Source organism: Tympanuchus pallidicinctus, unplaced genomic scaffold (assembly GCF_026119805.1).
Source record: "Tympanuchus pallidicinctus isolate F22 unplaced genomic scaffold, pur_lepc_1.0 scaffold3, whole genome shotgun sequence".
In the NCBI taxonomy this organism is placed as follows: Eukaryota; Metazoa; Chordata; class Aves; order Galliformes; family Phasianidae; genus Tympanuchus; species Tympanuchus pallidicinctus.
Window position 1 is genome coordinate 85,916,113 of NW_026294747.1, and position 14,602 is coordinate 85,930,714.

The window sequence follows — 14,602 nt, forward strand, 5'->3', positions numbered from 1 at the left end:
TTAAAAAATAAAAAATATAAGGTATTCTATCCATTTATCTTATCCATAACTTTCCATAATTATAGTCTTATAAATGCTTTGCACTGTATCATAAATGACACAAACTTCCATGATACCAAATTTACAATGTATGCTGAACTGGATCACAGTTTCTAACTTCTTCAGTGTAATTAATTCATATTTAGAGGGCTCAAAGTTCATGATATTTAGTGACTTACAAACAGCAAGTAGAAATCAAATAGATAAAGTTTAGTTTTTGAAAAACCGCCAGAAAAGCAATTAGTGTGCTTAGCCCAGAAAGCTGACAAATTATTTTGAGAATTCTTGCCAGGAATCCATTGGCTATGTGGAAATTTGGGATGAAACGTTTCTCTTCTCCTGTAGAATGGAGTTTGGCAACTAATGAAAAAAGATATTTTCTCCTTTTCTACTGTGTATGGATATTGTGAAGTGTTACAAGGCCTTCAAACTCCGCACGAACCCTGCTTTTGCCTGTAAAATCATATGTATACAGACAGTTCACTATTTTTAATATATATTTTTTTTTTTTTGCATTTTCATTCAGAAAGTCAAAATACAGTTATTAACCAAGATTTCCACACAGAGTTATTGAATCAGATCAGTAAGCTTAGTTTATGCCTAGATACTGTGATATGAATGCATGTTATCTCAAAATAGTCTGTCACGTTGCTGAGCAATACCTCACTGCAGCTCTTCTAACAAACTGCACAGATCAACTTGTTACGGACTTGTTAAATATCAGTGTGCCTGATGATGTACAAAATACAGAAGAAGGAAATACTGAACTGAAATATTTACAGGTTTAAGTTTTCCCCCATTCATAGCTCATAGACACAGCCTTCAACAATGAGTTCACTGAGGTGACTGAAATTAGTCATGCGAAAAAAGGTTATGTAAACGCTTGCAATGATCTCTTTAAAGATCAAAAACCTCATAAGAGAATCTATTTCAGGACAGAGCTCTAACTGAACTTTAACAATGAAAGCAAAACAAATTACAACAACACCCTCCTAAAGGACTCTTACTCTACTCAGCAAAAAGTTTATTATTTTGAAAATTTCTCTATTAATTTGTTCATATCACAAAAGGCTCGACATATTTACTTAGTGTCACTGTGAATAAGAAAATTTTGCTGCTTAACACCTAACATAAGTGGCATATCTTTCATGGAAGATGCTATCATGATTCAATTTATGTTTTGGATGTCACTTCCTAACAGTAAATAGTATAGTTATTTACATTTATGTTTCTCAACTCATAATTTAGTTTAAATGCAGTATGTTCATCTTTTTTGAGCAATAATTTTTGGCATTTATCAATATCTATATATATCCAAATCAAATTCCTGTCCAAATAATATTCAAGGATGGTTCACAGTTGTATATAAATTCTGTACTTAGGAAAAAAAAAAAAAGACTACAGACAGATCATAGATATGTATGACTAAGAAAATAAATAAAAAAACAGAAATACTACAAATATCAGACTCTTCAAGTCAAAGTTCTAACTGAATTATCTACCATCATGAATTGACATGTATCTGTTGTACAATCAATGAATGTACAGAGGTTATAGTTATGAGATGTGCCAGAGAGCTTGGCTACGCAGTTATTACACCAAAGCAGAAAAGACACGATGCTTACTCGTATCCTGGGCTCACTTATGCAACTCCAGCAGAGTGGATCTCCAGAAGAAATCCTTCCTCACTGGCAGTCAGCTCTTAGATGGGTCTAGGAGAGGTGGAGCCAGACTCCACCCCTTCTGGCAGCACAGGTGAATTACCTTCACCTGCACTCCGTAGCTGACTCATTGCTCGCCTCAGGTGATCAATCAGAGGTTCAGGCCATGATTCAGCAATTCCCATACAGCTGTAGTTATACTATTTATTTTTCCTGATACATCAACTTTGTACAATACAAATGATTCAGAAATCAAAATTAAAAAAGAAATTGAAGTTATATTAGAAAAAAAAGACTGTAATTATGCAAAATAAAAAATGCACTATTTGTTTCCAGTAACAGAGAATTCAGTAATAGCACATTATTGCTCAAAAAGGTTTTCTTTCCAACAATTTATGTTAATTACATAAATACATTTTCATATATGTTTTAATTTGAAAACATAAAAACCAGTTAGCAATTCAATATAAAAATATGAGCACTCTGAAAGTAATGTCTCCTAAAAATATGAGCACTCTGAAAGTAATGTCTCCTATTTTAATATGTTGGTTGATGACATTAAAGGAGGATGTCAGTGGTATGTCAGTAGAGGCTAGACTTTCCAGTACTCCATTAACATTTGTTTCTGTGGGATAGATGGCAGCAGAGGGGGAGTCTGACAAAACGGGGTCTGAAATGGAACTGTGTATGAAACAAAGGTGCGGAACTGAATTACTCCATGTGGAAAAAAATGCATCTCTTGATATTTATTGATGCTTTCTGAACTTTTATGGAAACAAAATAGTGGATGCCAGCACAATGATGTGGTAGGCAATGCAGTGGTGAAATCAGTGTGAAAGACAAGTCACATTCTGTATGGCTATGCACAGCTGTCACAGCATGAAATGAAGAGATTTGATCAGCTCAACTGAGTGAATCTAGTAATGTTGGTAATTATGTTGAAAAAAATGTTTTGTAGCTGAGAATTTGCTCTATCAAATAGTGTTATTGTACTCTTTGCATCAGTTGTATTTTGTTGGGAAATAAACAGGAGGCATTATCTTTGGAGCAGTCCTTGTAACATAATACTACCCATGTACTCAGTGATGAGATACAGGTGCTCCAGTCTACTAAGAGGAGTCAACCTTTGCTTTGAAACTTGCCTTGGCTTGAAATATTTTCATCCACAGCACATAGTTTCTACAGTATGGGACTTAATGTTGCATTATGAACATTTCCATAGCTAATATAGCCTTTGCAATAACTTTGATATTTTCCAAAGTCTTTGATATTATTATTATTTCCTGTCCAGGAAAACAGAAATGGGTAGCAACACCTTCTGATATGGACACCGAAAATAGTCATTAGTTTGAAATTATGCTACCTATGTAACAGAGAACAGTAAAAGAGATTATAATAATTTGTTTCATTACTATCAAATGGGGAACTGTCCCATCTCACTATGTTCAGAAGAAATACAAAAGAAAGTATTTTGATGAATCCAATACCCATTAGCCTGCTTTTATCCCCTGAACACTGAAATAGTATACAGAGACTCAAGCATATGTAGAAGCAGCAGAAACTCAGCAGCTGGTAAGACTTCAGATGACAGAGCATATTGGTAAGTTACTTTGAGATACTGAGAACATGTGAAATTACAGAATCACAGAATGTAGGTGTTGGAAAGGATGTCTGGAGATCATCTAGTTCAACCCCCCTGCTAAATCAGGCTCCCTACAGGAGGTTGCACTGAGAAGCATCCAGGCAGGTTTTGAATATCTCCAGAGGAGACTCCACAACCTCTTTGGACATCTTGTTCCAGTGCTCTGTCACCCATAAAGTAAATAAGTTTTATTGGGAATAAAGTAATTTTGGCTTCGAGCTTGCAACATGTCTGAGGACCCAAAATCTGCTGTGTGTTTAAGCAGTTTTAGGAAGTAAGTGATAGATGAGTGTACAGTTAGGTGCACTGAGAACTGGTTGACTGGAAGAGCTTAGAGGGTTATAATCAGTAGCATACTTTCTACTTGGAGGCCTGTATCTAGTGGTGTTCCCCAGAGGTCAATGCTGGGTCTAGTCTTATTTAGCATCTTCGTCAGTGACCTGGATGAAGGGACTGAGTGCACCCTCAGCAAGTATGCTGATGATACGAAGCTGTGCAGAGTGGCTGACACACCAGAAGGCTGTGCTGTCATTCAGCAAGACTTGGACAGGCTGGAGAGCTGGGCGGAGAAGAGCCTTACGGTTCCTTACCTTAGGGAATATTGCAGGCAGGGCAAGTGTAGGGTCCTATACATGGGCAGGAATAACTGCATGCATTAGTACAAGTTAGGGGCTGACCTGCTGAAAAGGAGCTCTGTGCATGTTCTGGTGGACAGTGGGTTGAACATGAGCCGTCAGTGTACCCCTTTGGCCAAGGAGGTCCATGGTATCCTTGGGGGTGCATTAAAAAGAATGTGGCCAGCAGGTCAAAGGAAGTTTTTCTCCCCCTCTACCTCTGCTCTGGTGAAGCTACATCTGAAGTACTGTGTGCCATCCTGGGCTCCTCAGTTTAACAAAGACTTTTCTAAAGAGAGTCCAGCGAATGGCTGCAAAGATTATTAGGGGCCCAGAGCACCTCCTGTATGAAGAAATGCTGAGAGCCCTGGGATTGTTCAGCCTGGAGGAGAGAAGACTAAGAGGTGATCTTATCAATGCTTATAAATATCTGAAGTTGTCAGAAAGTTGCAGTTGTTGAAGTTATGTTGAAGTTGTCAGAAGGATGCAGCCAAGTTTTTTTCACTGGTGCCATTGACAAGACAAGGGACAGTGGGCACAAATTGGAATGAAGGATGTTCCATCCATCACATTTATTGTATATCTATCACTTAGTTCCTAAAACTTCTAAAACACACAGAAGATCTTGGGTCCTCACACATGTTGCAAGCTCGAAGCCAAAATTACTTTATTCCCAAACATTTGTCATCCAGGTAAGCTTGCTAGATTCAAATCACGCTGCATATTAATTAAGATATAACTAGTGATTTAAGAATTGCTTCTGAGGAAATATAGAAAATAGGATATCCAAAACCAGTAAAAGAACCATGGTAAAATCAGGCAGTTAAAGTCCTGACCTTTATTAAGTCTAAGGTTGCCAGAACCACAGAAGTAGGTGATACTACTTCCATAGAATAAGAAGTAAAGAAGGAGGAAAAAAAAAAAAAAGTTTTTGAAGTCTGGTCTGTTCATCCCTCAGTGTGAGCAGAACATTGTTTTTAAAGAACCACGATTTGTGACATATAATGATGTGTTAAAACACCTGGTGTTCAGATTCTGTGAAGTAGAACAGATTACTATTTACTGTAAGGGTTTCTCAAAATATGTATAATAATAATAATAATACACACATACATATATATATATTAAAATATAAAGAGCAAATTCTCATAATCACCAGGAAAGTAATGAGTCCTAAAAGGAAGTATGACACTCATGCAAACAACCAATGGCATATGCAATGAAGAATTGCACGCAGCATCACAGTATGGTAACACAGAAGTACTCTTGTTACCATGAAGTAATTTTCAACAGCCTCAGGACAGTTTGTTAGAAACAAGGCATGATCATTCCCAAGATTTATGCATGCTGATATTTATAAGCATTTAAAATGCTCAGTAAGCATTTTCTGACTCCCCAAAAATCCAGGCACTTTTAGACTAGTAGAAAACAGTGCCACATGGTATGTTTAGTCTGCTAAACAGGTAGCATCCCATCTAAAAAAGTACATTTGCAAGTTTATAGATTGTAATGTCAGCATGTCTCTGTTTATGCCTGTGCTCCAGTGCACAGAAAAACTAAAAGCACAAGAAAATAAATTAAGAGCTGTCTATCCTTTCTCTTGAAAAGAAGCAATGCAAGAACAATTATACAACTGAGCTGACTGTATGGAGCTAGATGGCCAATATTACTCTTTAAGCATACCTTGGCATACAAACTTCAGTTCCTTCGCATCTGTGACTGTGGTTCTTTTATCTGATCTCTTCTTTTCTGTCCGACGATGGCTGCGTCTTTTCTTTGTCTCCCCCCACAGATTTGATCCACCATGCATGCTTGGGATGTTCAGAATGGCAATTCCTTCCAGAGAAATATTGATCAAGTCTAGCTGAATCCCATCACACTGATTAACATGGAAAAAAGAAAGGGGGGGAGGAAGGGAAGGAGAAAAAAAATGAAGAAGAGAGAGAAAAAGAGCAGTAAAAGAGAAAGAAAAATCAGAATGTTCTATCAATCAGACATTCTTCTTCAGCAATTTATCACTGTTAATGGTTTATTCAATGTTTATACCTAAAATATATTTATTTATATTTGTAAAAGACGCATTAGGTGTATTAGTAAGGATAGATCCTCATTGAGCAGAAAATCATGGCTCCTATTCAACCCCTGATTGTTTGATTAAATATGAGACTACTTGCTACAGCCATCTTGTTACCTGATACACTGCCATAATTGAAATACATTTGTAGCTACATTCCAGCTATTAGCAGAGAAAAATTTACACTGCAAAATTTACTACAGCAATAACTATCCCCTTCATACAAGGTCCAAGCAGGCCCTGAGAGCATCACACATATATTAGTTTCAATCCAAAGGCACAATCAGTACATTAGTGTAGAGCTATGCCTGCCTACTAACCCATAGTAAGAGGTAAGAGTAACAAAATGTTGATCCAGGTACTGCATCTCTCAACCCAGGACCTCCACCAGAGTAGTTACACTAGTTCTCTGAAATATCTATCAATGTCAAAGGAAAACATGTCCATCTTTGGAATGCTTATTGAGGTTTTTCAGTATTTCCTGAACATTTAGACAGAAGAGGAATTCAGGAACATGGGACCAACCACAGTTGAACCTGTGCATGGAAGGTAAAGCATCCAGTTCTACTTACTAATTCACTGAAGCGGGCAAAGGTCCCAGGATCGGTACATAACTTGCATCTCAGCTAAAGGTTGATTAGCTTTGTTCCTCATGTTAGTTACTTAGAGCACAAAGACATCCTTATGAGCTACATACACATTATTGTGTAAAAGAGAATATCTTAGAAACAATCCTACTCCTGCAATGTTCTGCAAGCCAGTAGGGGTTCAGCCATGCACTCAAAATTGATTAAGGCTCTTCTTTTGTAATTCCAATACATAATAATCAGGAAGAAAACTGGAAAAATAATTAACCATGGTTCAGTAACAGTCCACTGACATTATGCAGCTTGCTGCTCTGTGGGTCACTGGCACTTTTTCCTCTCCATTTATCTAAACCACTATCAAAGCTTTGAAGAAAGTAGAACTCAAAAATAACTGTGCAAAATTATTCATTTACCCTGAAAGTTTCTCAGGTCACAAAACAAAACTGTATTATAACACATACTCTACATCTTCCTAATCTTTCTAACAACACTGTAAATCTGAAGAGCAAGCCATTTTGACATTAAGGTTTCCATTTCATATTTGGTCTTCAAGAATTAAATTTCACACCTGTGGATTACACGCATAGAAGGAAACCTTCAGTGTGAAAAGACATATCTGGAAATGAGCTGGCAGTTATGGCAACAACTATAAGTTAAAGTATAACTTTTAAATTACGTTTTTGTGACAATAAAGATCTTCACCATTATTTTGGAAGTAAATTCACGGAGTTTTCTTCTACCAATATTTAATACATATTAAATTTTGAGATCATTTATTTTGCTAAAAATTCTGCTCATGTATACTCTCACTTACTCCTATACATTCTAGATAAACAGATATTAATTTCATAATTAAAAGTAATCTTGTGTAAATACCCTGCAGGCCTCAATGAATCAAACACATACTGTGTGTCAGGCCTCCCACTGTCTTCAAGTGGAATGTACTGGCTGGATAATTAGATAGTACATATTTTTTAACCTTATTTGCATGCATATTATATCTTTTGCACACTGACAAGCAGCAGTAACAACAAAAGTCAGATTACCACAGGGAATTCCCACAAAGAAGTCTTCATTCCTTATAATTTGCAGCCTAAATTAAAATAATTTGATCTTTGACAAGGATGAAATGTCAAGCAGAAGGGGGTCCTCTACAAGCCACGGCCTGTGGCTTCTGAAATCTGCCTAATTTATGTCAGTCACTTCTTAATACATATTTAAGTATTACACGAGAAAGATGATAAATATGCAATCTGACACCTTTGGTATTTCCCTGCTGTTAATTTATAAAGGTCTGGCGTCCCCTAAACTGACTGGAATTATTTAAATAAAAGAAGAATTGTGAAATAGGATGGTGCAGAGTCTGGCTTCCATTTTCACTCAATATAGAACACAGCAGGTAGTACACTAAGACAATTATTTGAGTAGGCCTCTGAATCCCACAGTGACGGGCAACTTTCTGTATTAGCAAATGGAGGATTTCTTTTGTTCACACACAGGCAAGAAGTTTGCACTACAGGTAGCTCTGCATCGTCTTAACACATTCATAAACTACAACAACAAAACTCAATGTGCTCCGCTCCTTTTATTATTATTAGCGTCATAATTATCAACAATATTGTTTCAAATAATGCAATGACACTGTTAAAAATAAAATACAGAGCATGCCTACTCAGATTAGAAATAAACATTAGTGTTCCTATTCTTTTTTTCTTTTGATTTTCTTTCCTGGCTTCAGTCCCTACTCTGGCATTATCTTTTATACTTTATTCATTACACCAAAAATGTCCAGATTATTCCTATGTTGAGAAAATATTCATTGTAACCAAGTGCAATATTATGCAAGGCTACATAACCATTTTACCCTTCTCCCACCTATTAACACCAGGTGGTATAAGCAGGCTTCTCTGCTCGCACAATGGTTTTACAGCAGGTATGTACCCCACTTACGCTAGATGTATGACTAATCTCATTAAATATCCTTTAGATATCACTTTTCTTACTTTTTTTTTTCTTTTTAAATGTGGAAATATAGTGTATGTCATTAATCTTTTTTTTTTTTTTTCCTTTTTTTTTTTTTTTCCCCTTTGGAATCTATGTTTCTCTTCTGAAATTTTGGATCACAATTTAGAACTAAAAGCACCTCTTATTTTGGGTAATGCTTTAGCATATACTTTCCTAGGTTACCATGTAACCTAATCACAGGATTTACAATACTGAGTTTAAAATTGTGTTCTCTATCTCAAACAGAAGAAAAATGCAGAACTTAAAATAAATGACTGTACAGCAGGAAAGCCAAGCTCAATTGTGTTAGAAATCAAATACATGGTAGAACAAATATTCGCTCACAGAGTGTTTGATCGTTTTCTCCCAGCTTAGAGATACAGATCTTAATCTTCATGGGTTTTGTTCAATCAGAATTTGGCTGTAGAGCAAATGCCTTCTTTGTGGATTTTATTCAGATCGAAATGAGTTATTATACACCAAGGTCTCATTTGTAGTAACATCCCCAGGTGTGGGGAAGAAGGGGAAAAAAACGACACACCAAAATAAACAGATGAGAACAGCACAACTCTCAAAATTATATAAAATACAAATGAGACACAAGCATACCATTCATTTAAATGTAATTTACTCATAGCAACAACTGTAAATAACTACCTCCTACCAATTCTTGTGCAAACATTTTAGATACTATATGACTTTTGCTTCTAATAGTAGGAAAACATAGGCTGTTTAGGCTGGAGAAGAAGAGGCTGAGGGGAGACCTTATTGCTCTCTTCCAATATCTGATTGCAGGCAGAGTGGGGTTGGTCTCTTCTCACTGGTGACAGGACAATAGGAAATGGCCTCAAGTTGTGCCATGGTAAGTTTAGGTTGGATATCAGGCAAAAATTCTTTACAGAAAGGGTGGCTAAGCACTGGAATAGGCTCCACAGGAAGATGGTTGATCACCATACCTGGATGTGTTTAAAAATCACTTGGATGTGGTGCTCAGGGATGTGATTTAGTGGAGGGTTGTTAGGGTAGTGTGCTTAGGTCGTGGTTGGACTTGATGATCTTCAAGGTCTTTTCCAACCTGAGTAATTCTATGTTTCTATTATTTTCTTCGAAAAATGAGAATGGCCACAATCGAGAAGGTAGATATTAACAAACATTTTATACACTGACAGTGGTATTAATTTTGGTAATAATAGCGTTACTAATATGAATTAGTAATAATCACAAACTTGTATGAGTATCTGTTTACTTTGGGATGTTTACAATTTAATGGTTACAATAAGATGTTTTAAGAAGATTGCATCAGTCTATATAAGATTTTTGCTGAATAGAAAATATTTTCTTGGGAAGCCAGCAAAATTATTATTTACCTAAAGGACATGTTTAACATGCAATATATTCAAAATAAAACAAACAAGGTAAGCACTAATTCCACTAATTAATCAAATATTTATAAATATTTATAGGCTACCTGTATTTAAACTCAAATGTGTGAAGCACTGTCTTGGAAATCAATATATTTTTATTTTTTAATTTTAAGGAAGGATGTATGGGACATTTCCCTTTTATAAAGAAATTATAAAGAATTTATAAAGAATTTATAAAGAAATTAACAGTCTAACATAAAATATGGCACCACAGGCCTTGCAGTTTCAGTCTCAGTATTTGCTTTTGTTTTACCACGTGATCCATGGTCCCTTCACATCATTTCAGACTGTATCCTTCAGTAGGCTTGGAGTTGACACTCATACTCTTACCATACCTCTCCAAGTGCTTCATACTACAATACAAATACTCCAATGACATAAGCAGTTTCTCATTACTGTCAGTAAAAGCACCTCAAACTTCTTAAGACAAAATTCCATTATTTAACTTAAATTATTAGATTTCCACATGCACTCATTTCACAATTTTCATGTACTTATAAATATCAGCCCCCCCAAACAGCTTATGTAATGTAGCCAATTATTCTATCATCCAAAGTAGTAGTGGCACATTATTTTAAATTCCTATTTTGTCTGTAACTATCCTGTGTCTTTGCAGTTAATGTTCAATGTATAATGGAACAATGACCTCTGGTGCAGAGGGAAAAGCTATTTAATGAAGGGGAGCGATTCAAAAAATATATATATTCTTTAACCTTTATTCAGGAAAGTAAGTACAATTTTAGGGAACTGAGTTTTAAAGGTTATAAAAACTTGGGATCTAGAAATAATAAGTATTTTTTTTTTTTTATTTTAATCCTGCAGCAGCTTTCACTCCCTCCAACAGTCTTTCATTTTTTTCCATCTGACCTAGCCACACTCCCTATTGATTTTTAATGTTATATTTCACCTCTTGACCTTGTCTACTGTATTAAGACTTCACTAATCATCAAACTGAACTTTGATGGTGTTCAGTTTCCAGTGTTCAGGGCTACACCACAAATAGACATGATAAAAATAATATTTTGGAATATAGGGTCGAAAAGATGTGCACTGAATTGCCTTGTTGGATTCAGGCACTCTGTACCCTTGCTCCCTGCATTTCAGCCAAACTAAGTGACATTTAAAGGATAAAGGCAACAATTAGCTTCTTACTTCTATTTCTACAGATTCATGCAGCTTCTTACAGGTGGCTGAGAAAGTTTCCGAAGTGCCAAATTCAAAATACCAAAATTTGTTCTTCATTCTGAAACAAAAAAAAAAAAAAGAAAAGAAAAGAAAAAAGATCTTATTCACTATCAATACGAGAACAAAACTGATCATCCTGTCTTCCATTATAAGTAATGGCAAAGGCTTGGGAACATGTGACATCCCATTTGAAATAGATGAGCTCATAATTTTCAAAGCTTAAATGTTGGTGTCAAGCTGTATGATATCCCCTAAAGGGATAACAAGAATGTGTTGAACTGACAGGTTCAAATGTACCTTTGACTTTTCTTTTTCAGTGACTATCAGAATATTTTTTGTCACTTAACTAGTGACATGCCTCAGAAAAATGTATCGATTTTATTTCATGTCTTACACCTACTATATGATTTCTGATTGATGGCTAAAATCTCTATCTCACAGAGCACTAAGTATGCAAGCAGGGCACTCCCACTGTGGAGAGGAGCCAGGACAAAAACGTAGCTTGCCTTACCTTAGCTAAAGGTAAATTGCTCATGATGATAGATGAGATATTTGAAGAAAATAAAAATTCAAGATCTAACAATCGTTAGACATTTTGCAGTAGGAGAGGTGTAGTACCAGATAATTAACTTGTAAACACGTTTTAAAAAGGTGATGGAATCTGCATTTTGGAATTCATTAATAGATTCAACAGAAAAAAAACAGCATAGGTGTAGGTTGCTCCAAAAGTAATGCCTCCTATTTATTTCCATGGAAACTACAACAGCTAGAAAGAGTACAATAACTCTACTTGATAGAGCAAATTTTTAGTTACAAACACAGTCACCTACAATAGCTACACATTTTCACCAGCAAAGAACAAGAGCCTGCATGCCATGCTTATAAAAGTCTGTCCCCGTAGAAGTGATCCAATTTTTCACAGCTGCTATGATAGTGCTGCTGCTTAAACACACCACCTGTACTGCACTCACATCACTGTTCAGTCATCCAAACATTCAGTAAGTGTTGATGAATATCAACAGATGCAATTTGCTCCGCAGGGAGGAAATGAATTCCACACTTTTGTTTCATCCACACTTTCATGTCAGATGCCATTCTGTCAGACTGCCCCTCTGCTGCCATCTATCACACAGCAACAAATGTAATGGATTACAAGCGGGAAGGTTGAACCTCTCCTGCCATGCCACTAACATCTATCTTTGACAATGTGGGCCAACAGAGTAAAATAGGAGGCATTACTTTCAGAGCAGCCCTCATAAATACTAGTAAATTACTTAGTTAATCATGACAGCAGGTAGAGATTACAATTTTTTTCTCCTCAAATACATAAAGGCTGCATTTCTGTTTTACCAGATTTATTGCATGCAGATCAATCAGGACACCAGCAGTAACATTTCAAATAAGTACTTGTGGTTTTGTTTAACTATCATAGACAATTATTCTGTAAGAAAATGAAAAGCTAAATAAAATCTATATCTATATCTATATATATATATAAAAAGACCGGATCAGAATTAATTATTTCAGAATTCATTATTCATCAGGAATCAGATATGAACACAGTGCACTCACCTTTATAAATTGTTCTCCAATACACAGTGCAGTATGTTTGAAACTTGAAAATAACTGAGTTTGCTTAAGGCAGAAGCAAAAAGTGAAATGCAGGCATGGATGGTCAACAAATATGCCATCAAAAGTACTAATTCTACCTTTTATATGTATTTTGGATTGTATAAATATAAGACTCATTGTATAAATATAAGACTCACTCTTAAAATCTCCCTAATGGCTTTTACACAGAGGGGAAAGGGGCACAGCAGTAGTGGATAATCCTAGAGACCCATTAGTATGAGACTTAATTCCTGTTCATTTCCAGAGACGTGCAAGGATGTGCAACCTGAGGTGGGAGACATATGAATAATTAGAAAGGGCAATAATAAGAGAGAAAAGGACACATTTATGTTTGGAAACAGCTTCTAAGGATGGATTCTGTCCATTCTGCTCTAGGGTAAACAAAATTCTCAAAATAGCTCCATCCAGCAGAAGAGCCCAGGTCCAACTCAGCTTGCACACAAGAGACTGCGAATGAAATTGATCTTATGTATGTTCCTCCTACACCTGCAGATTTTTTAGCAGTGCTCTATTTACATGAATGTACATTAAAAAGATGTGTAGTCCTTTCATACCTAAACAAGGGTGAACAAAGTACTGTTGGGTCAGTTTGAAAAATCTGGATGCTGCTATTTTCCTGTTACTTTCTAATAAGAACGATGAATAATGAGACAATAGAAAAAAAACTGATTTAAGATTTCAGAAGAACACTGTCATTATTATGAAACTATTTTATACCAGCTACTTTGAGAGCATTTCCTCATGCCTTTGTTTTTTTTTTTAAAAAAAAAAAAAAAAAAAATCACAAATAAAGTATCTTTTATTACCTGTAAATTAGAAACACGCATTTGAAGGGTGACCTATTCAGTAGATAAGGAATTGGTTGGATGGCCATAGCCACATGGTTGAGGTGGAGGCAAGTTATGAGTGGTGTCCTCCAGGGGTCCATCTTGGGGCCAGTGCTCCTCAACATCTTTATCAATTACCTAGATAACTGGTCAAGTGCATCCCCAGCAAGCTTACTGATGACACTAAGCTGAGTGATGTGGCTGATTATAGCAGAAGGAAGTGATCCCATCCAAAGGGATCTGGGAAAAGTGAAACCACATGAACCTAATGAGATTCAAAATACCAAGTGCAAGGTGATGCAATCCCAGAAGGCCAGAAGAATGAGGGAGGCGATGGTCATTCTCAACTCAGCACTTGTAAGGCCCCATCTAGTGTACCATGTCCAGGCCTGGGGCCTCCAGCACAAGAAAGACATAGTGCAAAACCAGATAAAGCCATGAACACGAAGGCTGGAGAGCCTCTCCTACGAAGAAAAGTTGAGGGAGCTGGGCTCGTGTTGGAAAAGAGAAGGCTCTTGGGACACTTTCATGTGGCATTCCAGTACTTAAAAGGAGCTTCTAATCAGAACGGGGACTGACTTTTTATGTGGTCTGACAGCAAAAAGGAATGGCTTTAAACTAAAATAGGAGAGATTTATATTAGATATTAGGAGGACATTTTTCACTCAGAGGGTAGTGAGGCACTGGCACAGGCTACCCACATAAGCTGTGGACATCCTATCCCTGGAGATGTTCAAGGCCAGTTGGATGAGATGCTGGGCAGCCTGATCTATTGGGTGACAAGCCAGTCCATAGCATGGGGCTTGAAACTTTACCTTCCAACCCAAGGCAATACATGATTCTATGATCTTTTCTTTTTTGGAAAGCCTATTTTATACCAGCTTCTGACTTGCACAGAGATAAAACAGACAGA

At 36.4% G+C, this 14,602-nt stretch overlaps 1 protein-coding gene across 4 annotated transcripts in view; it reads right to left on the bottom strand.

The window, feature by feature from the left end:
* DGKB (diacylglycerol kinase beta) overlaps positions 1 to 14,602 on the bottom strand; it is a 328,785-nt gene that overhangs the window by 69,543 nt on the left and 244,640 nt on the right. For all 4 annotated transcript variants that reach the window (XM_052695392.1, XM_052695389.1, XM_052695393.1 and 1 more), the window contains 2 exons: positions 11,198 to 11,288; positions 5,640 to 5,835 (listed from right to left, as the gene is read on the bottom strand). In XM_052695392.1, coding sequence (XP_052551352.1) covers positions 5,640 to 5,835; positions 11,198 to 11,288 — 287 coding nt within the window. The remainder of the gene's footprint in view (positions 1 to 5,639; positions 5,836 to 11,197; positions 11,289 to 14,602) is intronic.